Below are 26908 nucleotides of genomic sequence, written 5' to 3'. Positions count from 1 at the left end.
TAGTTCATCAAAATCTGTAAATTTTACATCTGATTGTGGGCAAAATATTGTACATATGGATTCCATGTTTTTAAATGTTTTTGTACAGTAAATAATTAAAATAAATTCAACTCTCATCTAACTAGTGCCAGAACCCTGAAAACAATACATAACTGTTTAATATGCACCAAAACCACTTCTTGTTTAACCCTGAATCAAGAGTTCAAACTTTAAGACAGTGAAAACCTTCGATAGAAAAAACTTAAGTCTATTCATTTGCTTGTTATTCAGCCTTTTTCAGTTCTTCTTGGTTGAAATGCCTGCTTTCAACAACAGCAATGTTCACTGAACTAAAATTTCATTTACAAACAGTTCAACCCAAACTCAGTTGAAATAAAGTCTGAATAAAATCCAATAATGTGACTCAAGTAATAATGTATCATATTATAAATCTATCTAACCAAACCACTCAGCCACAGTGAAACATCTCTTCGGTCACAGATTATAAATTAGTCACATGCTTCCAAGCTTTGCCTGGCATAGAGCTCCCAGACTAAAGAAAAAGGTCTTTAAGTAAACAGGGTATTACAAGAATGCTGCGTTTTTCCTCACATGCAGCAAACATTCAGTGACTCCAAACAACAAAATCAAAACTTGATTCATTTCTTGCAGACCAGCCTCTAAACATGTCTTTTCAATTTGAACTTGCACTGTGAATTATGTCAGACAGACATGTTTGTACGTGTCAGAAGCATCTGTCACGCTCATCATGTATTTTCTGTCTAGTCTCTCAGCTTGGCCTAGTGGTGGCCAAACATATGACCTAACCTCCCCTAACTGATGGTCATGTGAGACAGCTTAAAGGTTAATTTCAGCATAGTAAGCAACATTTAAGATTAAAGTGGCACAAATGAGTCTTTATCAGTGATATAAAAAACATCACTTGAAGTTTCAAAGCAGAAGAAAGCTTTTCACAGAGAATGTAAAATGCCAGAATGTAAAACAATGTAAAGGCATGCTATATTTCTTACTGGAGTGACTCTACATTACTTACACTAAGTGCTGAAGAACAAGATAAGCAGCTCAAATTTGAAAGTGTGTCATGTAGACCTGAACATCAGGTGCAGAGTGTACCTTCTCTCAGAGAGCATTAAACCAAAGCAGTTAAGAAAATCGTTGATTTTGCAAGAAATTACAAAAAGCAAAGGATGGTTACACTGATTATTGGCTGCCCTCTAGTGGCAGGAGATGAAAATCAAACTCTATGATCAGACGAGAATACTGATAGCTTAGTTTCAGTTTTACAACACTGGATTGATTTAAACAACTTTTGGATAACCATGACCTGGAGGAATGAGAAACTACACAGACACCGATTAAACATGGTTTAGAGTGTGGTTTTCCAACTAAACAACCTCTTCTCTACAGGATTTCTCGATTTTAAAAGTTCCTCTTAAATAAGTTCTCTTTCTCGGCTCTTTTTGAATGTATCGTACATGATAACAGCCTTACAATTGTGATATTTCATTGAAATCACTATATTCAAATTGTCTCATTGAAAAAAAAAAAATCACCAAAAATAAAAGGTCTGTACTAAACAGACGCTGTAGCGCCGATGACAGACCATTGTTGACTCGGCTGCAATGAACAGTCAAATGATAAAAATTCAGGGACTTTGGGGTGAAGTGCAGGCTGTTTACACAGAGCAGAGCGGAGATGACAAGAGAAACTAAGAGGAAAATGAAACATTTTGATCAAGGAAATGCACAGCCAAAAAGATGTAAAACGAAACATGTTTCTAGAGCTGATGTGCAGAGTAGCGTGAAAAGCGCCTCGTTTGTAGAGGTTGTAAAAATGCAAATAGTCCCAGTCAAATGTCTCTATACTGCATGTGGAGACCCATTGTTTCCTGGAATACAACACTTGTGAGCACTTGAAAAATAGTGTATATCCATCCATCCATTATCTATACACCACTTAATCCTCATTAGGGTCATGGGGGCTGGAGTCTATCCCAGCTGACTTATGGTGAAGGCAGGGGACACCTGGACAGGTCACCAGTCTATCACAGGGCTACATATACATATACATTGGCGCTATATAAATAAAATTGAATTGAATTGAATATACAGACAAACAATCACACTCACATTCACACCTACGGACAATTTAGAGTTAACAGTTAACCTCAGTATGTTTTTGGACTGTGGGAGGAAGCTGGAGTACCCAGAGAAAACCCACGCATGCACAGGGAGAACATTAGAGGTCAACCGATATGGGATTTTCAAAGGCCGATATCTAAAGCCGATTGTAGAAGCCGATTTTTAAGGCCGATATAATTTTTTTTTTAAAAGCACATCGATTACAAAAGGCAATTTAAACACTAAAAGTATATACATGTATATATTACAAATTAAATACACTAGTAGAACTCTAACATTTATTGAACACAAAAAGTGAAAAAGTACAATAACATAAAAAAAATACTTAAAGTTTACAAAAAATACAATTAAAAAGTAACCTGAAAGTGGTTAGGGTTAGGCTTGTTGTTGCCTGGCTCACTCGCTCCGCTCATGCTCCGCTCTCTGAGTTCCGGGGATCCTTCTAAGGGAAAAGCGGTCGCGGCAGCTGCCCGTACGGGTGCCTGATCACAAATCAGCTTTTTATTTGTAAATATCGGCGGATGGCCGATATTGAAAAAAGTCCGTATATCGGCCCAAAATATCGGCCGGCCGATATATCGGTCTACCTCTAGAGAACATGCAAACTCCACCCAGAAAGATCCCAAGCCTAGGCTGGGATGCAAACCAGGGATCTTCTAGCTGTGAGGCGACAGTGCTAACCACCAAGCAACTGTGCAGCCCAATATTGTATATGTTAACTGAATATTTACACAATTTTGCAACATAAATTATCAAAGAATCTTATCTTTTTTAAATTATTTATGGCCTTTTAACTATCCTATACTGCACAAAAGACATCTTTGAGGTTTCTCTACTTCTAACCACATGTGTGCTGTTAGGAGCAGGACATAAAATTGAAGTGAAAAATGAGCCCACAGGGAGTAAAGATATGACAGGAGGAAAGAATTCCCAAAAACTGCTTGACGTTCAGAGGATTAAAAGAGGAAGGTGTTCTAAGATAAACTCAGATAATAAAGCATGCTGTGGTCAGTCCAGTCCACCTGTAGGTTTACAGATACGTTACTGCTGCCCAATTACATGGTGGTACAATAATAATACACTTATAGTGATAAATGAAGAAGGATATCCAATCAGTTTTTGCTGCAAGTTGCTTTCAAAAATTTTGGATCAGTCTTCTGAAAAACTAAGATTATGCTACACTTTCTTCTAAACAGTAAGAAGCTCAACCACTGACAAAAGAACAGAATAAAAATGTGGAGTTAATTACAGTTTGAAGCCGTTGTGCTATTTTTTCTGACTCTCAGAGTAAAAAATCCCCACTGTAAGCTTTATATGAAGCACTCTGTGAAATGATTAGCGCCTTATTGAACCGGTTAAAGATCTGTTTACTGATGCTGATCAAGAAGGTTAATCATTCTTTGTTGCTCAGGCTAATTTAGACCTTTCCCACTCGATTTCCTTAAGTCTACTACTACTGTTGCTGCACATTATATGTGAAAGTATGAGGCTTTTATGATTCTGTCAGCAGAACATGATGAGGGATTAATCAGTTGCAAACGATTGGTTCTCTTCACACTATTCTGGTGCACTTTTGATAATAGAATAATTGTTTAAGTTGGTTTTCAAGCAAAAATGTTAACATTTGCTAGTTTTAATGTTACCTTTGACTTTTGGAAATGTATAATGACAAAATTAACCCAGAGGTGCAAAATAAGAGGCAAAAAATGACTTAAAGAATGAAATAAAAACAACCACAAAACACATTTACAGACCACTAAAAGATGCAAAGCCACCTGGAGAAAAAAAACAGTGCAAAATACCCAGACAAAAATGCCAACCAACACAAAATGATAGCAAAGAAACACAAATTAACTGCATATAGACATAACAGGACACTAACATTCGAAATGATCACAATAACATGCAAAACAACCAAAAAGAGTGACAAAGTGACAACAAGGACATGCAATATTACTACCAAAAGATACAAAAAATACAAAAGACACACAAAATTACTGCAAGAAGAGGGAAAAAAAACAACTAGAGAGCCAAACACCTGCAAAAACTCACATGATTGCATAGAGACAAAACGGACACTATAAGGTTCAAAATGACCACAAAGAGACACAAAACGACTGCAAAAACAGAAAAAATAGCCACTATAACATTCAAGAATGACTCCAAACATGACAACTACAAAAAAAAAACACATTTGAGAAGAACTGAAAGATGCCAAACCACCACAAGAAAGAACAACACAACTACACAGAGATGGAAACAAACACAAAATGACACCAAGAAGACACACAGCAACAACCAAAGTGCCACCAATATTCAAAAAGATCACAAAGTGGCACAAAAAATGAATAAAAATGACCCCAAAGAGACAAAAAAACAATTGCAATGGGAGACATGAGGACCACGAAAGATTCAAAATAACCACAAAGAGATCCTCAAAGTGGCAAAACCACTGCAAAGTGACAAAAAACTGAAGATGCACAATGACCAAACTGGGATGAAAAACATCTTCATTTCACTTGTCATTTTGTGTGGCCACCTGGGGGTCTTGCTTCTATGCAGGAGGGGTGATGGGCCTTTGACATGTCTGTGTCCAGTGTACCATTTCCTCATAATCTGTCTCCCCTGCCTACAGTGGCTTCATTTCAACTAGCAGAAATCAGCAGTTATCTGACAGGCCCTAAAGTCACGTATAATAACTGACAGAGAGCAGCTCAGCAGCTTCTACCAGCTAACAGTCCTTTGTGATCAGTGTGTTGATGCTGACCTCTCCTCAGCAGCACCGAGTCGCGTTAAGTTTAACATAACCGTCTAACTCGGTCATACATGACCCAAACTCTTGGTTTATGGAAGACATGCCGAGCTAACTTACTTTTTAAAGTCGGCGCTGAAGAGTCCGAAGGCGGCTCCGGAGCCGGAGGAGGTCGGGGTGCTCTCCTGCCCCGCTTCCACCGCAGCCTCCGCTCCTCCTTGGTCGTTATACAAGGCTCCCGTCGACATGCTGAGCTTCCAAACGAGCGACAGACAAGAAAACTTCCTCTGCTTCTCTTTCGAGCTACAAACTGCTCATAAATTTGACGAGACGTGAACGCAGCGCGGCGTTTAAATTTACAGCAGAGAGAAACTTCTGCCAGATTTCACCAACTTTTTACACGCAGTAGCGGAAGTGTGAGTTGGACAAGTTGGAGTCACATGACAGCCTCAGCTGCAGAGCCGCATAGATCTACGACGACTAGAAGAGACTCTACTCAGCTTCTATATCTACAAAGCATGAACTAAAACCTCCATACAAGACAACCCGATGACAAGTAAACATTTTATTTACACAGCAAATATTTAGAGATAAAAAAGCAAAATCATTGAATTATTTTTTAATAATAATAATAATAATAATAATAATAATAATAATAATAATAATAATAATAATAATAATAATAATAATAATAATAAGCAAAAAATATTACATGAAAGTCATAATTTTGAGACAAAAAATAATAATATTAAGTAAAAAAATTGTAAATTCTAAACTAAACCCTTTGACTTAGTATTGATTGTGAAAAAGCAAGAAAATATTCATTAAAAAAATCCACCTTGAGACAAGAAGACAAAATAGGAAATTAAAAGTAAACAAATGTGAAAATATATTAAATTTCTAAGATAAAAGGAATAAGAAAATGCGTTCAAAGTCAAAGTAACATATCATATGTATAAAACTGGCCAGTAAAAACAATGTGAGCATGAAGTCTAAATAAGAAGAAAGCTTTTTTTTAAAAATAAAAAATATTCAAAATTATGACCAAAAAAATGAACCTTTTCAACAAATCAACTGTGAAACAAGTAAAAAGAATGAGACAAAAATGTCACACAAAAAAATTCATACCTTTGAGATAATTTAAAAGTATAATAATAATATGACAAAATCAGAAATGTGAAATAACATAATACTATGAGATGAAAAAACCAAAGCAATAATAGAATAAAATCAAAATTAGAAAACTAAAAAGTAAAACTTTTGATTAAGTCAAAATTGTGAAACAAGTAAAAAAAATTATAAGACCACAAAGTCACAAAGGTGATATAAAAAGTCAGAATTTTGAGACAAACCTTCAAAATTATGATATTAAAATAAAAACAAATCCTTGGTAGGTTTAAAATATGAGATCCCAAGTAAATAAAAAAACAAAGTCAAAAATCTGGGATAATTTGTCGATATTGAGCGATTAAAAAGGGAACATGGTAAGATTAAAAGCTAAATCTATAAAAACATCACAACTTTGAGATAAATAAAAACAGTCATAGTTGTGAGATAAGTGTTTTATGGTAAAAATAAATAAATAAATGTAAAAGGGCACAATAATGAGACAAAAGTGAAACTTTTGACTAAGACCAAGAGTAATAAAAATATGGGACTAAAAAATCACAAATTTGAGATAAAATGCTCCAGTTGCGTGATAACATGTACAAATCCAGTCGAGTAAAAATATGCGCTTAAAGCCAAAATAATGAGACGTGGACTTACATATTTAAAATTATAAATACCTTTTCAGTATTATTGGCAGTAATTGTATTCAATCTAATGCATTTAATATGAATAATATTTTTATACATTTCTTTGCAACCACAGCCCTTGGTTCAGGTTGTAACTTGGGCGGTGACACCTGTTTGTATTTTATTTTTTCTTATTTGTTTTTATTTTTCACATTTGTATGCCAAAATAAGTCTGAATGTGGACGTTTTTTGTTTGTTTTTTTTCAGACGTACAAACTGACGTTCCGTCACTTACGCGTGACGTCTGGTTATGTCACATCAGATCCGCTGCTGGTGACCAATCCTCCGCTCTGATAGGATCTCTGGACACGGTAAACACTTGACTTCACCTCCGACCGTGCCAGCTCCTGCGTTCGCCTCTCTGAGGGTCGTTTTTAAAGTATCCGGCCTTGACTTTGGGGATATTTATTAGCTCAGAGACTCATTTAACGGAATTAGTCGTCCTCTGAGGAGATGTCAGATTTCGACAGCAACCCGTTTGCGGACCCGGAGTTCACCAAATCTTTTCAGGTAACGTTAGCTAGCTAAGTTAGCCGCATTAGCGTTAGCTGTTGCATTATTTCACATTAATAACAGTTTGGCCTGAGTTAGCCCTAAAACTCAGGCACTGGTTGGTGTGTTTTTAGCCGCTGTGATACGGTAGCTTGAATTTAGAAGCTGCCAAACCTATTCATTCACTTGTTGGTAAGGTTTAATTTATTGTCGATGTTGATATAGTTTTCCCACACAGGAGTTACGCAACATCCAAATGTATCCGGCAATAATAGGATAGCTAGCTCGATACCTTCAGTTAGCCTCCCTGGTGGTACAGCAGGTGTTGGCTGTGATTCACACTGCAGCAGGTTGGGTGGGTGGTATTTTGTTAAATCCAGTGTTTTCCTAGAGGACACTCTTTCAGTTTTAACTTTCCACGTGTCACCCCCCTCCCTTTATACAGCCAGTTATCTGTATTTAGATGAAGTTATGTTCAAAAGTTGTTCCTGTTTTTATGAATGTTTGATATGTTTGCGTATAGGATTTTTTTTTACTAAATCAGGGATGGCATTACTAATAGAACAATGTGAGTGCCATTGAAGAACCAGTTCTCATAAACAGAGAATTTGTGATTGAACATTGTTTTAGTGTCTTGTCTTAATTGTGCTGTTTGCTTGATTTAGGCATGTGACTAAGTACAGCCTTGTGTGTTTACAGTGTGTCATCACTCTGAAAGTACTCATTTGATCATGTCCTGTTCCTCCCTGTCTCACTCATCATATCAGGTGTTCTAAACATGTACAAAAGGGCATCAACTAATTAGCAACTTTCATTAGAGCTTAACATTAATTTTGGAACAATTTTGATAATTGATTACATTTTTTAAAACATCTCTCAAGCTAAATTGCCAACCTCTAGTTGCTCTGATGTGATTGCGAGCAGTTCCTTTGTTGTATTTCAACAAATATCTTTAAGTTTTTGGTTGTTGGTTGAACGAAATAAGTAATTAAAATATGTCAGCTTTTGATTTGGGAAATTGTGATGTGCAATTTTGACATTTATCAGCCAAAGAATTATTGAGAGAACAATCACTGATGAAAATGATTAATAATTAACATTTTCAGCATTATTTTATCACTGATTGTTGAGTAAATGTAAACATAACTTCTCTACACATAAATCCGAAATATGGGCCAACAAGAATATTTGACACAAAATAGAAGTTTGTTTTTTTAATATTTTTTTAAAGGTGGTTTTAGGTAGAGAGTTTCTTTTTAAGTATGATGTTTACGTTCTTTAATATACACATGAGTATTAAAATCCTAAGGATCTATACAAAACTCGTGATAAATGTTGTAAATCCAAATTTGACATTATTATTATTTCATTAATCACCTGGTTGTGATGTTCCAGAAATTATATTAAGCTATCACGATTCAAAATAAATTGTTAAAATTGGTAATATAGTTTAGCCAGCCACCAACTAGAAGTAGAACTAGAACAACTCATTTTAGATAGGTGCTGAAACTGACTTTTATTTTCTTTATTGTCTTGCAGATTATTTTCTCAATTAGCTGATTAATCATTTAAAATAGAATGTCCAAAACGGTGTGAAAAATGGCATTCAGAGTTTCTGCAACTGCAGCATCTTCAATTTGCTCATTGAATATTTTCAATTTACTGTCACATATTACACAGAAAAGCTCATATTTAGGAAACAGAAATCAGCGCGTATTTAACATTATTGCTTGAAAAAACAACAAAAACATCAAAAAGATATTGACAGCAGTGCAAATATCCTGTGGTATTTTTCACAACAAATGCCTAAAATGACTGATAAGTAACTGCTGTCCATGAGTGCATGACTATAAAATAAGAATTTTCCAGTTTAGTAGCTTTAATTTATTGCAGAAACTCTTATTTTTTTTTAAATTCAGTTTGTGGTGGGAAGAAGCTGAAGGCACAGTTTGACCCTACAGACACAGGAAAAGTGAATTATTCATGGGGTTCATTAACATACTGACATGAAGTAGTGAGCTCCTGCTGTCCTGCAACTTTCCTGTCATTTATTGGCTCACACTGTTACGCCTGAGGATAGATGGAGCTTTGTTCCCTTCTTTGAGCTATCTTCAATAGTTCATGAAATCATATGGTGCCATCATGGCGACATGTGGCGTAAGGATCCCTGCTGGCTCCTTTCCTTCTCAACTTCATCATTGCCAGTCATGCGTCAGATTGTTCAGTCTGTTTTGGCCTATTTCTCTGGATGTGGGCTAATTACAGGAATTAAACTCCCATGTTAGTTAATAAAACAATGTTGTAAGGCAGCACAGATCTCACACTGTAAGTTTTAGTAGCTTAATCAAATGTGAAATGGTGTGGAAGCCATACAGAGCTGGTTTTGAAGCTGGAAAAAGTGTCATCAGCAGGTGATATTCATGCACAACAACACCATTTCTATTGTCTTATTGTGGCAAGTACAACTTCACAAGGTTTTGTGTTGTTGGGCGACAAAAAAAAACCCATAACCAGAAAATAAATGATGCAACAGGTGGAGCATGCATGGCGGTTTTTACCTCCGTATATGTCCAAACTTTAGTGAATATGCATGCGTTTGTTTGGCTGCACACAAGGGGCAGCATTAAATTTTAAACACAGCATTCCTTGAAATATTTATGACCCCGGTCTGGTGACAACTTGTGTGTGTGTGTGTGTGTGTGTGTGTGTGTGTGTGTGTGTGTGTGTGTGTGTGTGTGTGTGTGTGTGTGTGTGTGTGTGTGTGTGTGTGTGTGTGTGTGTGTGTGTGTGTGTGTGTGTGTGTGTGTATGGCAGTGGAAGATATGCTCCTAGAAATTTAAGAGTCAGAGAGACAGTGAGAGGACAGCACTGAGACTGGATCAGGATAGCACTTGAGGAATACGTCGATTGGATATTCATCTTGAGCAACAATTTTAATGAAACTAGTGCATGACTGACTGCAGCTGATGGTGAGCTTACTTGAGAAAAAAAACTTGTATAAGCGCGTAGCTTCAGTGATGTCTGGCGGAACAGGACTTTTATATGCAAATTGAAGTAGAATATATTAAAGCAGGACCGCAACTAACGGTCATTTTTTTTATTGTCATGTAATCTGTTGTTTGGTTTATAAAATGTCAGAAAATGGTGAAATATGTCGATCTGTGTTTCCCAAAGCTCGGGATGACGTCCTGAAATATCTTGTAACCATCACAGCAGAGGGAAGAAACCAGAAAATATTCAAATTTAAGAGGCTGGAATCAGAATTTATCAATTGAATTAATTACTGACAACCAACTGAGTAATTGTTACTGCCTTATTTCTAAGAAATTGTGCATAGCTGAACTACAGCGTCACCCATTAAAATTTAGTGCAGAAAGGCTTACCAGTGTAGAATTGATTGTTGTTGCTTTATGCTGTTTTGTAATTTGTATTTTTTTCCTTAGTGAAAGTGTCACTCAGTAGCCTTTGTGAACAGGACTGTTTAAATATGCTGGTGTTGCAAATCAAGAAGGTGGTTAAAAGCATTGGAGAGTGCTTTAGAATTTTTTTCTTTTTTTTGCAACTAGAAAAACACAAAATCTCCCTTTTTTTCTGTCTTTAGCTGCCAGCAGCCTTCTGAAACTCATGGACTTGTCTATTTATAGCCACCTTTCTGTGAAAATTATTGGAATCATCCTGTCTTTGCCAGTATTAAATTATAGGCCTGTTGGGTTTTGAATAAAGAGAGCCATTTGGCCTTGATGTGGCAGAATAATGGAGGGTGTTTTCAGTCACATGAGCCGTTTTACTCTTACCGTAGAGATTTCTGCTGCTGTCCTTGGTTGAAATACAAAGATAAGACACATCAAAAGTGCTGTTGTCACTTCAGATTCATTGCTTTAGTCTATTAAGCCTCTCTTGTATGTTCTATGTTTAGCTCATTTAAAGCGAGACCTTTTAATCTTGTTTTTTTTCCAGGATCCATCAGTAACACAAGTGAGACCGGCGGCTCCTCCAGGGTTAGAGGAGTACAATCCCTTCACAGATGCCAAACCAGTGAGTAGTTTTAAACAGCAAATAGATTAAGCATCAAAAAGATCTGCAGGAAATTCAGATGATGAAAGATCTATGTGATTCTAACACAGTCCTTATATTATTCTTCCAACTTTCCTATCTGTTTTGTCAGTCAGATGCATTAATTCAAAATTGTATTCAATTTTAAATGAGTTCTTCCATAGAGCTTACTGTATAAATACATCCCATCACTCAATAACTTTCACACAGAAATATAACAAGTGTAGCACCAAAGAGCAGTGGACTATTGTGTTAATCCACTGCGCAGTTAACCCAAAAAAGATAAACTGCTGATAATTCAAACAGTCCCATTTTAGAATTTTGTTTTTGTTCGCTCTCACTACATATAGTACAAGCATGCAGTTGCATAAGATAAAAGCCAAACATTATGGCATTGATTAGGTTAGCTGTTCCCATCCTGGATATAAGGACCATAAGACCATGAACTAATTAATTCATTTAAGATAACCTTTACTTATTATTTCATTGGAAATAGTAGATAGTTCGATATATTTAGCCTTAAACGTTATTCAAGTTCAACCATCTGAGATTTTTATTTAAGAGGATAGTTGCAAATAAACATGCTCTATTTGTGAAAAGGGATTTTAAGAAGACACCACTTCAACCTAACAATGTGTTGAAAGTGTGTTGACTCTAATGTTAAAGGTCCATTTACTACTTTGAAGAACTTTCAACGAGAAGTCCAATTTCTAGAAAAATCCATTAAAGTGATTGATAGTGAGTAGAGTGAGTTTTACGAGGGCTGAACTAACCATTATTTTCACTGTCAGTTAATCTTCTGATTATTTTCTCCATTTAATTGATTAGTTGTTTGTGTTGTTGTCTGAAGATATTTGATTTTGCTGTCATAGAGCAGTACAGAAACCAGAAAATATTCAAAGTTAAGAAGCTGGAATCAGATTGTCCCAGATTAATCAATTATTAAAACCACTGATTGATCAATCCAGTTGAGAACTAACTGACTAGTCATTGTGGCTTACATCATAATATTATTACAAAGCCAAACAAACACATTTTGATAGATTCTAAGAAGTTAATTCAGTTCCGTTCCATTCAGTTTTATTTATTTATTCATCTCTGTGCGCTTCATATATTAAGGTCAAGACCTTACAAAATTATATTAGAGAGAGAAACCAAACAAATGCAGCATTTCTCTTGGTGACAGTTTACAGAGTTTTTTTTCCTCTCAACCCATTACTGAATGTTTTTGTGTGCTTTCTGTCACCATCATTGTCTTTCTCACGTTCATACTTTGATGAAATATTTATACTGTATATAAATGTTCTTCAAATTTATGTTGCTCTGCTTTTTAGCATGAAGCTCCAATTAGTTGGCAACATTCTTGGACATAAAAAAAATAAAATCCTCTGTTTTCCTTATTTGATTTTATTCAAGTCATTATTGTTTTTATGGCACAATTTAAACCACAAGATGTTAAACAAAAGTGATCTCTATTACAGAAATAGGAATAACTTATAGAAATATTTATATATAAATGTAAGGTTAAGAATTTTTATGTAAGCTGAATTATATTTTTCATATTTTCAGTTTCCACGTTAAGTACAGCAACTTATGACTGACTGTGGACCAACAGTGCTTATACTACTTGCGGTTACAATGCTGCTTTTTGTTCTTGTTACTGCTGCTGATCATTATCACTGGTAAAGAGGCCAACATTTTAGGAAATATTCATCATTTTTAGAAAAAGTCGCTTCCTCATGTAGCATTTCTAGCAGCATTGTGTGGAGTTTTGCAGTGTCACAGCATTATCAGACTCTGTCAGCCGGCTGTAAATGCGAATGTTTCCTTCATAGACGCCTGCAGGTATGGCACCCAAAACTGCAGGCCCCACCATGAACACACAGCCTGCCATCATGAAACCCACAGAGGAGCCTCCAGCCTACTCACAGCCTCAGGCACAGGTAATATTGACCACATCTGGAGCTCACACAGCCAAAAAAACACCAGTGTTTTCACTAGCTTTATAGAGCAATCTTGCAGAAGTAATAAAACCTAACTCTTGGTCTCTGGTACGAGTATAGTTAACAAGAATGCATTTAGACATGCTTGTAGACTAGTGTCTAGATTAGAAGTAAAACTTGCCACTACACTTAGAACAGCTGTTATTAAAGATGTCATAGAATATTGGCAGTAAATCTGAGGAACACATTTTTACAGAATGAAAGAAATGCTAGATGACAGATTGCTTTGAGTTACAGAAGCTAGAGCAGAGGCAAGACCGGACAATGACTTTACACATCACCATACTGATGTTATTTTAAGTGTATCTGTGTCTGTATAAGCAAGCAAACTGTGCCATGTCTAACACTTTAGTCCAGCATCACCAGCAGAGATTCTGACAGTGTACCAAAGGCAGAAAATGTATTAACACGACAGCTGGTTTCATGCTGAGCTTGCGGACAGAAAAGCAGCTCTGCAGGAGGCTGTTTCTATCTGTGACTAGGCTTTCTAGCTGAGGTAGACACGGCACTAAAGAGAAATCGCCGCTGGCGGAGGAAATGACTTGTGATAGTGCATCTCGTTTGTTTGTAAGGCGGACTCCTGGGAGAACGTTGTTATGATGTGGGGCCTCCTGCTGGTGTTGCCCCCGCAGATACTGGGATTAATTCAAAAACTAGAACCAGAACATTTCTAGTGAGGTAGAAAAGAAAAAGAAGTCAGCAAAACCAATGTTTGTACTTTTGAGCTAGGCGAGCTGATATCTGTTGTTTTGTGTATACAGGAGCAGTCGCAAGCAGCCACTGAGCTGCTGAGGAGACAGGAGGAGCTGGAGAGGAAGGCTGCAGAGCTGGACCGCCGGGAGAGAGAGATGCAGTCATTCACTGCTTTGGGAGGTCAGCAACAGCCACCAAAACACAGCTACAGATCAGTGCTGTCACAGCAAAAACTGATGTTTCTAAATGCCCTGAATGGCTCAGAATGATGATGTCCACCAGCAACAGCTTTTCTGTTTTTCCAAAACTGTCAAGCATGTAATAGCTTCACATTTGATGGAACATCCTAATTCAGAGAAACGGTTTGATTCTTGCAGAGAGCAACATGAAATGATCAATACCACTCTCATGCCTGTACTCTAAATGTAAATATGAAGTTGGAAGCTGTAGGTGCTCAGTTTAGCTTAGATTAGAAAAAAGCCTGGAAACAGATGACCTGTCCAAAGGTAGGAAATCCACCTTGTTAATTTAATATGTAGACAAGCAGAAATATAAAAATGACAAGTTGTAGTCTTGGAGAAACCAAAAACCAAAAAAGCATTCTCCCAAAGGAATCAAACTGAAACCTGAAACCCAAAACCTTTGTTAAAATATGTTGCCTTCATAAATTGCCAGTGACCCCATTTAACAGAGCGAAAAACTGTAAAAACAGAAAGACTCATTTGATTTTCCATTTTCAGAATGTCTTTGAACACATCATGCGTTACATACCATCAGACAAATTAACCAAATCAAAGCTTAAAATTGCAACATTTCATCAGAATCACGTATTCTCTTTCAAAATATTTGCCAAAAATAGACGGTGTGCAACAGATTCTGCAAAAAATAAAAATTCTGCCCTGCTTAGTGCAACTGAAGAGTCAGTCACCAATTCAGAGACTTTTTGAGATGGGACAAAAGTATGGAAACAAATTAGAGAGTAAGAGGAAAATAAATGCAGCACGGTTCATAAATGGTTAAAGGAGGATCAAGTTGTCAGCTAGTTGTTGGAAGATACATTTGGCATGGTGAAATATCTTTTATAGTTGATGTGCAGTGTAGTGTAAGGAATGCCTAGTTTGTAGAGGTAAAAATCTAAATAATAACTATAATACATTTTATTTGTATAGCGCTTTTTAGAACACTCAAAGACACTTTACATGTAAAATCAGTAAACATTAAAAATAAAGGAACATCGTAAAACAAGTCATAAAAAGCTAAAATATTGCCGTCTGTAGAGACCTTTTTTTTCCTGGTATTGGTAACACCTGTGGACACAATGTTGTACATGTTATATGTTTTTATTTTTTGTATAAAATTATTATTTCTATTATTTATGGCATAACTGTCATACTGCACAGAGGACATTTTTGAGTTCTTTCTCCCTGTAGTGAGGAAAAATTGATGAGAGCAGAAAATGTCCGGAAACTGCTTGTTCAGAGGATTAAATTCCCATATCTCTTCTAGAGAGCAGCTTTGGTTTTTTACTTTATCCTGCAGATAAGAAACCAAGGAGGGAATCAGCAGAATGTGTCTTCAAGCACTGCAGTAACTGGTTTACTGTTTAAATCCCATGCTTGCATACATGATCTTTCTCTATACCTGCTAATATTTTTGAACCAAGCTTGGCTGATAGGTAACTCACAAACTTGACATTTGTTTTCCTGTTCCAGGCAGGAAAAACAACTGGCCTCCCCTCCCAGAGAAGTTCCCTGTGGGTCCTTGTTTCTACCACGATATTACTGTGGATATTCCTGTAGAGTTTCAGAAGACAGTTAAAATCATGTACTACCTGTGGATGTGTAAGTAACTTTTTATGTTAGGTCAACCACTACTGTTTTGAATGCCTGCTGCATTGTATTGACCCAGTGTTGTCCAAAGGCAGTGAATTAATCAAAGGCACACCTCATTTATTTTTCATGCAAAACTTTACGAACTTTACTCAGAAATATCAAGAATTGTTGCTTTTCTTTGTCTTGTGTGATAGTAATGAGAATATCTTTGGACTCAAAACATTTAATCCAAGAATCAAAAAATTGTCAACAGATTCATCAGATATGAAAATTATCATTAACTGCAGCCCAACAATAATTAAAAGAAGTGACTGCCAAGAGTCTTGTAAGCTTTGCAGCCCTATTTCATCCAAACATCCATCGGGAGAAACATGTTTCTGGCCTGTCTGCAGATCCTCAAAAAGTCCTAAATTCATTTGCACTACCGTTCAAAAGTTTTTGGTCACCCATGCAATTTCATGTTTCCATGAAAACTCGCTCTTTTATTTTTGTAAAAATTTAATTGTTGTTTTGTTTCATTCTGCACCAAGCATGCATGTTCCCTTATGTCTTGAGATTATTATTTGTAGACAGGAGCATCTCTGTAGCACCACAGGGCTCTCTCAGTGAAGGTACATTACTATTCAAAAGTTTGGGGTCACCCAGACAATTTCACGTTTTCCATGAAAACTCGCACTTTTTTTCATGTGCTAACATAATTGTACAAGGGTTTTCTAATCATCAATGAGCCTTTCAACACCATTAGCTAACACAATGTAGCATTAGAACACAGGAGTGATGGTTGCTGGAAATGTTCCTCTGTACCCCTATGGAGATATTCCATTAAAAATCTGCCGTTTCCAGCTAGAATAGTCATTTACCACATTAACAATGTCTAGACTGTATTTCTGATTCATTTAATGTTATCTTCATTGAAAAAAAATGCATTTCTTCCAAAAATAAGGACATTTCTAAGTGACCCCAAACTCTGGAACGGTAGTGTATGTATAATAAATTCCTTAATTGTTATTATCATGTCCTTAAAGTCATCTTTCAGCTTTGTTTAAAAAAAGAAATCAGCATTTTCGTATTAAGAGTGTTTGTAAAGCGTTTTATGTGTTTTTTGCTATTTTGTAAGATTTGGGTCTAAAAGAGGCTATATTCTGTCCCTTTTCTATACCTATTCTATACCTTTTTTTTGTTACTTTTGTGGTCTAGTAGAATATAATTGCATGCTTTCATGTTCAAAAAACATATTCTTTTTCTCATCCTGTGCATTGCTGTAACTTCCTGTCTCACCCTCTGTCTAAAGCAAACTCTCCTGACAAACTTTATTCTGCTCTGACTGGTCGGCTGGTCCCACAAAAGTGAACCAAGTTGGTTCTATACTGTAGCCCTACATCTATGAGAATAAGGATGCAATTCTGGCAGAGGCAGGTCTAGTGCGGAAAAAATGGCGAACTCCAAGGCAACTGCTCAGTCTTAGTTTGAAGGTATGCCAAACTAGGTGCTAGGCAGGAATTATGCAAATGTATTACACAGTGATGTAAATAAGTAACAGAAGAAAATCCAGAACTTCTAACAAGGTATTTCAGGAGCAGTGTTTTCTGTGCGAGATCATAACTTTGTTGTGGACTTTGGCCTGTGCACACCTTTTATGTGCACAAAAAAGGAGCCGTATAATACACAAGGAAAAACCCAAAATGCATAATGTGGTTACTTCAAATTTCACACTGTGGTTTTAAATTAAACCAGCTCACATCTTGATTTAGTGCCATCCCATTTCCGATTGGAAGGATTTCATACCAATAAAACCTGCTGGAAGAATTCTTGCTTGCATGTCACAAATGGAAAAGAACAATTTAATGGCTGCCTGCTGATATTTATGATTCTGTAAATGTTTCCTTTAAATGAGTTTAAAAGGCTGTTATGTTTCTGCTTCATTAATTAATATAAAGTAACAATATACTGATGTTATTTTGCTTGTACATTTAATTAGAATGAATCCATAATGAGAGAAACCATCTAAATTCCTGCTTTTTTCTTAGCCTGGCTCTTGACCATGTGATGATTTTAATCTGTTAAGGTTACTACGAACGCCTCAAAGCCAAAGTTATTTTTAATGAGTGGCAGTTTAGTAATTGATAATTGTGAATATTTCTTTTGGCCATACACACTAATCAGTTGACATGTTCACATATACTGCATCCATACATTTTGAAGGTCTTTACCTCCAGATTAAAAGAACCGATAGAAGATAAAAGATGCAGTTTTTCAATATTTCATGGCCTACTATTTGGATTTAATGCAATAAATAATAACTTTTACATAACTCCAAAGACATGAGATGCTTATACTCAATTATGAATCTTAAATAAGACTACAATAGTCAGTTCAGTTTTTGTATTTCACAAAATGATTAACAAATTTTCTTCAAATCAGTTGTAAATTAGTTTATCCAAATAACCTCCACACACTCCCTTCTCAGCATTTACAGTTCAATTCTAATGGTGGGAGAAAACAGAAAGGAAACCATTCGTGTGTGTATTTGTATGTGAGAGAATGAATGGCTTAAATTGAAATTCATTGGCCACATGACAAATGCATGCAGTGCAGTCATGTGGTCTGGTGATGTGACTTGGTCAGATGATTGCTTCAAGGTTGGTTCAGAGACAGAGTAGTGTTTGATAAAAGCAAAGAATTTCACAGTGTTTAAGTTCAACAAACTGGATCTTTTTTAAGCTCAGGTAGAGAAGAATGTTGAGCACACGTCAGCACAAATGTCTCCCCTCTACCCCCGTTTAGTTCTGGTGTGTCAACCAGCAGGCTAATGTCATATTTCCCACAGTGGTGTAAAATCCCCAGAGTCAAACAGACTCAGTACTTGTACAACAGTGTGCAGCCAATATTAGGTCTACGAGAACAAATGGTGATGATGAATTATTAAATGTGTGCGTGTGTTCAGTTCCTGACTCTGCGCAGTGTTACATGTTGAAATATTAAGCATCAGTGTTTCATCCACTTCCACACTTTCATACAGGACTCAGCTTGGCAGGACACTGGACACTGTTGTTTCAGCCATTACACAACCTGCTCTCCAAACTCTGACATGTACAGTTACTCACCGACACTGTTCCGCTTTTTAACTGAGCACTCTGTCCAGATACTGACTGCACATTTCTTTCCTCTTCCTCCTAATTCAGTTCATACTGGCACGCTGCTGGCTAACATGATTGGCTGTCTCTCCTGGTTCATTGTGGATGGAAGTCGTGGGGTGGACTTTGGCCTAGCCATCCTCTGGTTTATACTCTTCACACCATGTTCTTTTGTATGTTGGTACAGGCCACTTTATGGTGCATTCAGGTAAACGTCCCAAACCAATAGGTATTTACTTTATATGTAGAAACACAACACTCAGCTGGTGAACTTTCTGTGCCCACTATGTTGTTAATATATTCTGTTTTTCTGTCTTTCTGCAGGAGCGACAGCTCATTCCGATTCTTTGTTTTCTTCTTCGTGTACATCTGCCAGGTTGGGGTCTATGTTCTTCAGTCTGTTGGCATCCCTGGTTGGGGCGCCAGGTGAGACACTGAAAACATACATTTTTGGATTTCAGTCTTGAGCCCCTTTGAGTTGTGCACATCTTTCCATTAATCTGATGAGCATCCTAGTAGCAGTTCCCATTCACTTTCAAAATGGCTCAGTTCTGAACTGCATGCAATCACATTGACAGATAGGTATGCACAGTCAGCATACTTAGATGATGTAGTTGTATGATTCAATTTGGGAAAGATTTTTTTCCCCCAATTTTAGGACCAATAGTGGTCCTGAAACATCACTGTTAATGTGTGTTTGTGTGCCAAGATCATGAGTGTTTGCAAAGCATGCATATTGATGCACATTGAACACAACCAGTAACTTCATTAATTACTTGACTGAAGTAAATCTGCAAACAGTTCACAAACACATACATATTTTATTTAAAGAGTAAAATAAGGCAAGATGATTTTTTAATCAAAAGGGAACGGCAGTTTTTGGCAAATGTCCCACAAATATAAGCTGATAGTGCATTTGTTGGGAACTGTTTTTGCTATTTTGTAAATTAAAATGGTCATCATAGTGAAGGATGTTTGTGGCTCAGAAGAATAAGATGTTATTAAGACTTAGTAGTGGTCAGGTTATTGGTCGTTGTGGTATTTTTGCAGGATTTGTTGACAATAACAAAAACACATAGATCACCAGACTTACGCTTCTAATGATCTTTTTGTCCCTAGCGGGTGGATCTCAGCTTTGACTGGCCTGAATACGAACATCCCAGTGGGGATAATAATGATCCTCATTGCTGCTCTCTTTACCTCACTGGCTGTCATGTCCCTTTGCATGTTCAAAAAGGTAGACACACAACAAACCTAGACAACATTCATGTAGCCTCTATACAGCCACTTCAGTCCTCACTTTTCCCTTGTCCCCCATCACCTCAGGTCCATGGAATGTACCGCACCACCGGCGCCAGCTTTGAGAAGGCCCAGCAGGAGTTCGCCACAGGCGTCATGTCCAACAAGACAGTCCAGACGGCTGCTGCTAACGCTGCCTCCAGGGCTGCACAGGAAACCCTCAAGGAGCAGATCTGATCGGCATCTCTCCGTCCAGCCCTCACCTCCCCTCTGCATCCATCTTCCACTTACAACAGCCTTGTTTGAACACATGGACTGTGGTTTATGTGAGGGCGCTACAGCTGACCGTCCAGTCAGCTATGGTCTGTAACGTCAGTCAGCGTGAGAAAACAACTACTAAGAACATTCAAACAGGCTCTTCTGTCTTACTCTACCTGCCCCCAACAACATGGTGCACTCTGGGACTCCTCACCTCTGCTGCACTCGTACCACTCAACCAGCGTGCTCCACTTCATTTTTTTCTGTGTGGGTTTGTGTGCATGTGTAAATGAATGTTTGTGTGCCTTTTTTAAATGTCATCGCCGCCGCCTCGAGGCCTGTCTGTCTTCTGTAGACAGATTCTAATGTAGCTGTACCGACTCTCTGAACCTAACTGGGCATTTCTCTCCGTAAACCAGCTCAGAAATCCTCTGCGCCCCCACAACACTGGCTTCTGCTGGTTTTTGATTTATCAATCTAATCACCACTTTCTATTTTTAACTTAATTTATTATTGGAAGCCATCTGGTACCTTGAGATAGTGCACACGTAGCAGCATTCTTTGATCCATTTTGCTGTTTTCAGTGCATAACTTAACACTACTGACCCCTGGTGGAGTGAGTTTGTATTGCTGAAGATGAATGCTGTGCATTCCAGTACACTGCTTTGCCTTCTAATTTTTGCTTTCCTCAGAATTAGGTTTTAGAAAGTGTGTAGTCTTAACTTCCTTCAAGTGATGCTTCACCTAAAATCTTATCTGTTCAAGTATCAAACACTCATCAAAGCAGAGTGCAGGGCTGCAACCTGTTTTCGCTGCAATGAAGCATATTCAATTTACATATATTCAATTTACAATGATGCAAGGACGACAAAAACAGAAAATCATCACATTTAAGAAGTTACTAGCAAAAAATGTACCATTAGTAGCTTTAATAGTGGTGTGGTCTTATGTCAAGAGCTATTGGACAAATTGCCTGGTTCATTTCTACAGAAATTCTATCTCTCCAGATGATTATTCTTGCTGTTTTTCCTCTAGTGCGAGCATAATATTCTTTTAGTGAAATGGCTCAAGAACGATTAGATTGTCATGAAATTAGGTACACACAACTAATGATTATTTTTCTTGATTAATGGGTTAGTTGTTCAGTCTATAAAATGTAAAACATGTCGAACAGTGTTTCTCAAACCTCAAGTGATGCCCTCAAATGTCTTCTTTTGTCCATAACCCAAAGATATTCAGTTTTTCATCATACAGGAGTAAAGAATTTCTTTTATTCTTCAACAATTACTCAAACTGATTAAACGCAAATCAAAATAGTTGATTAATTCAGTCGTTGACCACTAATCAGTTAATTGTTGCAAATCTGCTGATTACTTGTAATGACTTCAGGAATCTGTGAATGTTCCTTTTAAAGCCACCATGAGAATTCTTTCAGTGAAATGTCTTAACAACTATTGGATGGATTATTTTGAAATTTAGTACATACAGTCACGGTCCCCTCAGGGTGAATTATTATCATTTAAATATTTGACTTTTCATCTTATGCCATCATCAGGTCAGAATTGACTAACTGTTAAAGCAGATTATATTGTTTTGATTTTCTTCTATGTAAAAATGTGTCGCTTGGTTTCGACAAACTAAACTTAAGCCGACTACAGTCATTGTTCTCTATCATCTACAGACCTTAAACAGCCACCTCTCCTGCCTTCAAACAGTGTTTGATTTTGAGTGAGTTATCACTTTAAAGTTTTCTCTCAAGTCCTTCTTTGCTTGAAATCTTTTGCCTATATTGATTTACATTTCCATTGTGAAATAACACCAAGTTGCACTTTAAATCTGGACATTAGATTCTTTGTCTACTTACTGCATTCGGTGCAAGTGGAATGATATTTATAATAATGCCCTCACTTCTTTTGCTCATCAACTCATATCGTCTATATGCACCAGCTGAGTTCAGCTTAGTTTTCACATGAAGTCTACCTTTTGTGTTATTTCCTCGAAAAGACAGTAATGAATGACACCTAAAGTAAGAGATCCACCTATCTCTGTATACAGCTGCATGTTTATACAGGTTTTTGAAGAGGAAAGTATAATTCGTCTCCAGCTGTTCTTGCGTGCTGGAGATTTACCTCAGCTTTACTCAGGATACTCTTCACTTGCATGACGAAGTTATACAAGACTGTAAAAAGTTCAATTGGCCCCTGGTTTTAAAAACGTGTTTTATTGTAATAAAAGTATTTTAAAAGATGACAAAAAATGGCAGTAATGTTGATGTAAGTTGTTATAATCGCCTGTTTATTCATAAATTTAAAAATGTGGATGAACTATCACTGAACTCCAGCAAACCCACAATCAAACGGTTCTCTTTCTTGATCATATTTAGAATCAGCAAAATTTTTCAATGCATTTCACCTGCTGAAGAGTCATCGAATGTGTCTTTTTCTACATACTGTATGAGCTGCAGAGCAGTTTCCACTGTCTGATTGTGCGCCATATCTCTGTTGCATCTCATGTTGAAACCAGTGAAGAGTTTGTATGTTTATGTTGTGTAGGAGTGTAAATAGGGGGAATTTGGCCTTAAGTCTTAATCTGTGTGCAGGGCAGAGTCTGGCTGTGGGTCTGGGATCCTTCTTGATTTCCTACAGAGATTTTTTCAAATCTGTTAAGCCTCTCTGCTTTAGTTTTTATTTTCCTCACTGGCCTAATTTGGATCGGTACATGTGTATGCCTAAGTACAGATAGAGATTATTCTTGAAAAGAATACAGACTGAATAGCACCTACAGATTTTTCTGGTCATTTTTGACTCGGTTAAAAATAAAGTGAGAAAGGTGATAGACTGCAATGCAATGTGAACTGTGTGATGTACTGTAGACCGACTGTGGCTTCAAGCTGTGCTTTATAATCATATTCATTATTCCTGATATGCGGTAGAAACACTGACAATTAAATGAAAAAGCTCATAAGCATCTCTAATAATTAAGGTTTATTGAAATTAACGAGGATAAATATTAAGGGATGTTTGTATATTTTGTATGATTTACAGATGGCTGGCTATTTGCTCTAAATTTTGGTGTAATTTTAAGATGCACTCTGGTTTCACCTACAGTCGCATGTTGAGTAGTTTGAGTTTTGTATATTTATTGTATTAACACTGAATAAAATTCTTCTTCTGTATGCGTTTCATGGCTTTGATTTAAATTTGCAGTTTGATGTAGCAATTCCAGATAACAGAAATCTGCACATCTTTGAACACTTAAGGTCAAAATGATTTAAACCCATGCCAAGTTTTGATTTATGGTTAATTACTGTTTCATCAACATACTTCATCTGCCTGAAAATAACACAAGCAAGTGACAAGTCTTAATTTCTATGTTGTTGTTTTTTTTGTACATTGTACTAAATTACCTAGAACTTGGTAGAAATTTACAGGACCATTCAGACCATTTGTAAAAGCTGCATTTTAAAAAACAAAAAAAAAAAAACTGGCAACAATTTCAAAAGGTATGAACAATTTTTGGCATACATGTAACAAAAAAACAACATAGAGAAATCCATTTCCAGCCAGAGGAAATCTGTTGGTTGGGTCGAATAAAAATTCACTGTAAACCTAAATGGCTATGAATCATTTTGGGATAAACTGAATTGAATGCAAAAAGTTTAAGCAGGCTTGCAATATCAGCCAGTAACCAGATGAGGTCAGTAGTTATCAATGAACATGAGCTTAAGGTCACATAAGTGGAAATATGTTAAAAGTGGCAGCCAGCAGCAGAATCACCCCACTCAGACAGCATGCGTTTGTACCTTTGTAGTTTTTGATAAATGTTGGAGGTTAACCCTTTGATGCATAGACAGAGAAATGAACACACCCATGCCAGGGCTGGCCCGGTTCTCAGCAGCCTGGAAAACGCCACTCATGACCGGATCTCCCGGACCGGCAGGAGCTCCACGCCTGGATCTACGTGACAGCCTGTCCACCCATGTTGTGCGCTCCAACCAGGCCTGACCCAGCCTGGCTCTACCCAGCTCTCTGTTCAACCCTGCTCACCCACAATTAAGCCCCCCCAGCCACGCAGAGAGCAGAAGCAGAGACGGCATCCCAACTGACTCTCCGTGCCCCTGGTACCCCGGAGCTTCTCCGTGCCCCTGGTACCCCGGAGCTTCTCCGTGCCCCTGGTACCCCGGAGCTTCTTCGTGCCCCTGGTAGCCCTGCAGTCATCCGTGCCGCTGGTGTCCCGAGTCAGTCTTAGTTTCCTAAGTCACTCTTCATGCCCCTGGTATTCCTCCTGCCCACCCGCCCACCCCTTTGCGGCCATGGTGTGATGGTGTGGCGGGCTCTCGCTTGGAGAGAGGTTCTTCCTCCATGGCCCTGTCTCTCACTCGGGGGCAGATTTTCTCTCTCTTCCACCATGGCCCCGTCTCTCACTCGAGGAGAGATTTCTCTTTTTTCTCCTTTTCCTTCTCTGTCTCTCTCCCTCTCCCTCCCTCACTCTCTGTCTCGGGCCCCTGGTACCCCGGCGTCCCCAACGCTTTCCTATGGAGCCAGGCTAGAGGGTGAGTGAGGCTAAACGTGGGTGAAAAAGGGGGAAAGTCTGGGAAAGACTGAGGCTTTATCATTTCTTGTTACTGGAGGCACTGGAGAAGCAGAAAGTCCGGGAGATCGCGAGATGCTGTGAGATCGCGAGATTCAGTGAGAGTGACGAAATTCAACATGGCGGCTCCCAGCTGCTAGATGAGAAGTAAACAAATCGCCGTTGTCTCGACGTATTTGTATTAAAAAAATAAATAAATAAAAAACAACAACCTAACTAAATAGCCTGCTCAAGATCGGAAACGGTAGTGCTCACAGTCGAGGACCTTGAGAACTTTATTGACGACTACTTCGTCCGGTGCACCATGGAAGACGCCAACCCGAGCAAGAGGAAGAAGGCAGATTCCTCGACAGACACACAAGACTTGGAGGTCACGGATATCCAGGTAAGTGTTCTCGTGTCTATTAATAAGAAGCTCGATATCCTTAGTTTGCTTCACCAGGAGATAAAAGACCTGAAAGCAAGCCTGGAGTTCACCCACCAGCAGATCGAGGATCTGCAGAGGGACAACACCGAACTCCGGTCCACGCTGACAGCTGTCACTTCAGAGGTGAATACACTTAAAAAAGAAAACAAAACCCTGAGGGAGACCGTCCTGGACATCCAGTCGAGGAGCATGCGGGACAACCTGATCTTTTCTGGTATCCCTGAGTCCACACCGGATAACCCAGAGACCCTTGTTAAAAACTTTATGGTGTCGGCGATTAAAATCCCTGCGGAAACTGTTAAAAACATCACTTTCCACCGCGTCCACCGGCTCGGACCCCGAGGAGGAAACCGTCACCGTCCTATCATTGCAAAGTTCGAGCACTTCCAGCAGAAAGTGCTCGTAAGAAGCAAAGGACGGGAGCTGAAAGGCACGTCGTTCGGGATGAACGACCAGTTTCCCTGGGAAATCAACGAGAGGCGCAAAGTATTATATCCCATCATGAAAGAACACAGACAGAAAGGTAAACGGACTGCACTGGTTGTAGACAAACTATACATAGATGGGCAGCTATTTCGGGAACCCTCCATTACCCCCTGGCTCTTCTTAAAAAAACAAAAAAAAACAAAAACAAAAAAAAAATGGCTTAAATGCTTAATATATCACTTAGTCATTTATGCTACAAAATGTAATCAAAAAAAAAAAGAAAAACTCACAGATGTAAATGTCTCACTCTCCTAATCTACACTCCCCACTGGAGAACCCCCTCCTCCTTCTACTTTTCTCTCTCTCCCTCTCTATATGTCTCCCTTTAGCTCTCTCCCCCTCTCACACACTCACCCCCCACACTCTCACTCACACTCTATGTACCCCCCATGTTTATTGTGCTTGTATGTTTTATAATGTGTTTGTTGATAGTTTTTCAGGCAATGATGTGCTATTATATAATGTATATATAGATCCTGACCTGCTGTATACATCTCTCTCCAACACTCACAGCTCACAGACAGCAACAGACAGCTCACAAGGACACACACAGATGTTATATTGTATTGCTACATACTCAGTGACAGAACATCTTCTCTCTCTATGTTCAAGTTTAATATCGTAGCCTGGAATGTTCATGGCATACGCTCACAAACAAAAAGAGTTAAAATCATGGACTGTGTCTCTAAATTAAAAGCAGATATTTTGCTCCTCCAAGAAACACATTTACTACAGTCGGAAGAAAAATCTTTATCAGACTCGAATTATAGTATTTTCTTTTCATCTTGTTATAACAGCAGACAAAGAGGGGTCTCCATTCTAGTCCATAAGAGAATACCATTCACTTTAAACAGTACAGTAACAGACTCAGAGGGCAGATATATTATTATCCAGGCAACAATCTTTAATAAATTATCTTCTATCGTAAACCTCTATGCTCCGAATAATGAAGATCCAGCCTTCTTTCACACTGTTTTCTCTCACTTAGCAGACTTATCTGCTAACTCAACAA

At 37.9% G+C, this 26908-nt stretch overlaps 2 protein-coding genes across 3 annotated transcripts in view; one reads left to right on the top strand and one right to left on the bottom strand.

The window, feature by feature from the left end:
* The window catches only part of ap3b1a (adaptor related protein complex 3 subunit beta 1a), a 79256-nt gene extending 73946 nt beyond the window's left edge, over window positions 1-5310 (bottom strand). Inside the window, exon 1 of the mRNA XM_023276389.3 lies at window positions 5014-5310. Coding sequence (XP_023132157.2) covers window positions 5014-5141 — 128 coding nt within the window. The 5' untranslated portion in view covers window positions 5142-5310. The remainder of the gene's footprint in view (window positions 1-5013) is intronic.
* A 1675-nt stretch (window positions 5311-6985) lies between these two features.
* LOC111572642 (secretory carrier-associated membrane protein 1) lies at window positions 6986-23568 on the top strand. 2 transcript variants are annotated; one of them, XM_023276396.3, is made up of 9 exons: window positions 6986-7199; window positions 11139-11216; window positions 13070-13177; window positions 13999-14110; window positions 15643-15771; window positions 18945-19104; window positions 19221-19322; window positions 20016-20133; window positions 20223-23568. In XM_023276396.3, the coding sequence occupies exons 1-9, from the start codon at window positions 7143-7145 to the stop codon at window positions 20370-20372; spliced, it is 1014 nt and encodes a 337-aa protein (XP_023132164.1). In that variant the 5' UTR covers window positions 6986-7142; the 3' UTR covers window positions 20373-23568. The 2 variants fall into 2 exon arrangements, with proteins under 2 accessions (XP_023132164.1, XP_035806942.1); XM_035951049.2 differs by lacking the exon at window positions 6986-7199 and adding an exon at window positions 10013-10150.
* Window positions 23569-26908: the final 3340 nt, after the last annotated feature.

Source organism: Amphiprion ocellaris, chromosome 17 (genome assembly GCF_022539595.1).
Source record: "Amphiprion ocellaris isolate individual 3 ecotype Okinawa chromosome 17, ASM2253959v1, whole genome shotgun sequence".
Lineage (NCBI taxonomy): Eukaryota > Metazoa > Chordata > Actinopteri > Pomacentridae > Amphiprion > Amphiprion ocellaris.
This window is presented reverse-complemented; position numbering and strand designations above follow the sequence as displayed.

Coding starts and splice junctions, on each gene's coding strand:
- LOC111572642 (XM_023276396.3), top strand. CDS start 7,143: ATGTCAGATTTCGACAGCAACCCGTTTGCGGACCCGGAGTTCACCAAA. Junction 13,178..13,998: donor ACTCACAGCCTCAGGCACAG/GTAATATTGACC, acceptor TTGTGTATACAG/GAGCAGTCGCAAGCAGCCAC. Junction 19,323..20,015: donor ATCCCTGGTTGGGGCGCCAG/GTGAGACACTGA, acceptor TTTTGTCCCTAG/CGGGTGGATCTCAGCTTTGA.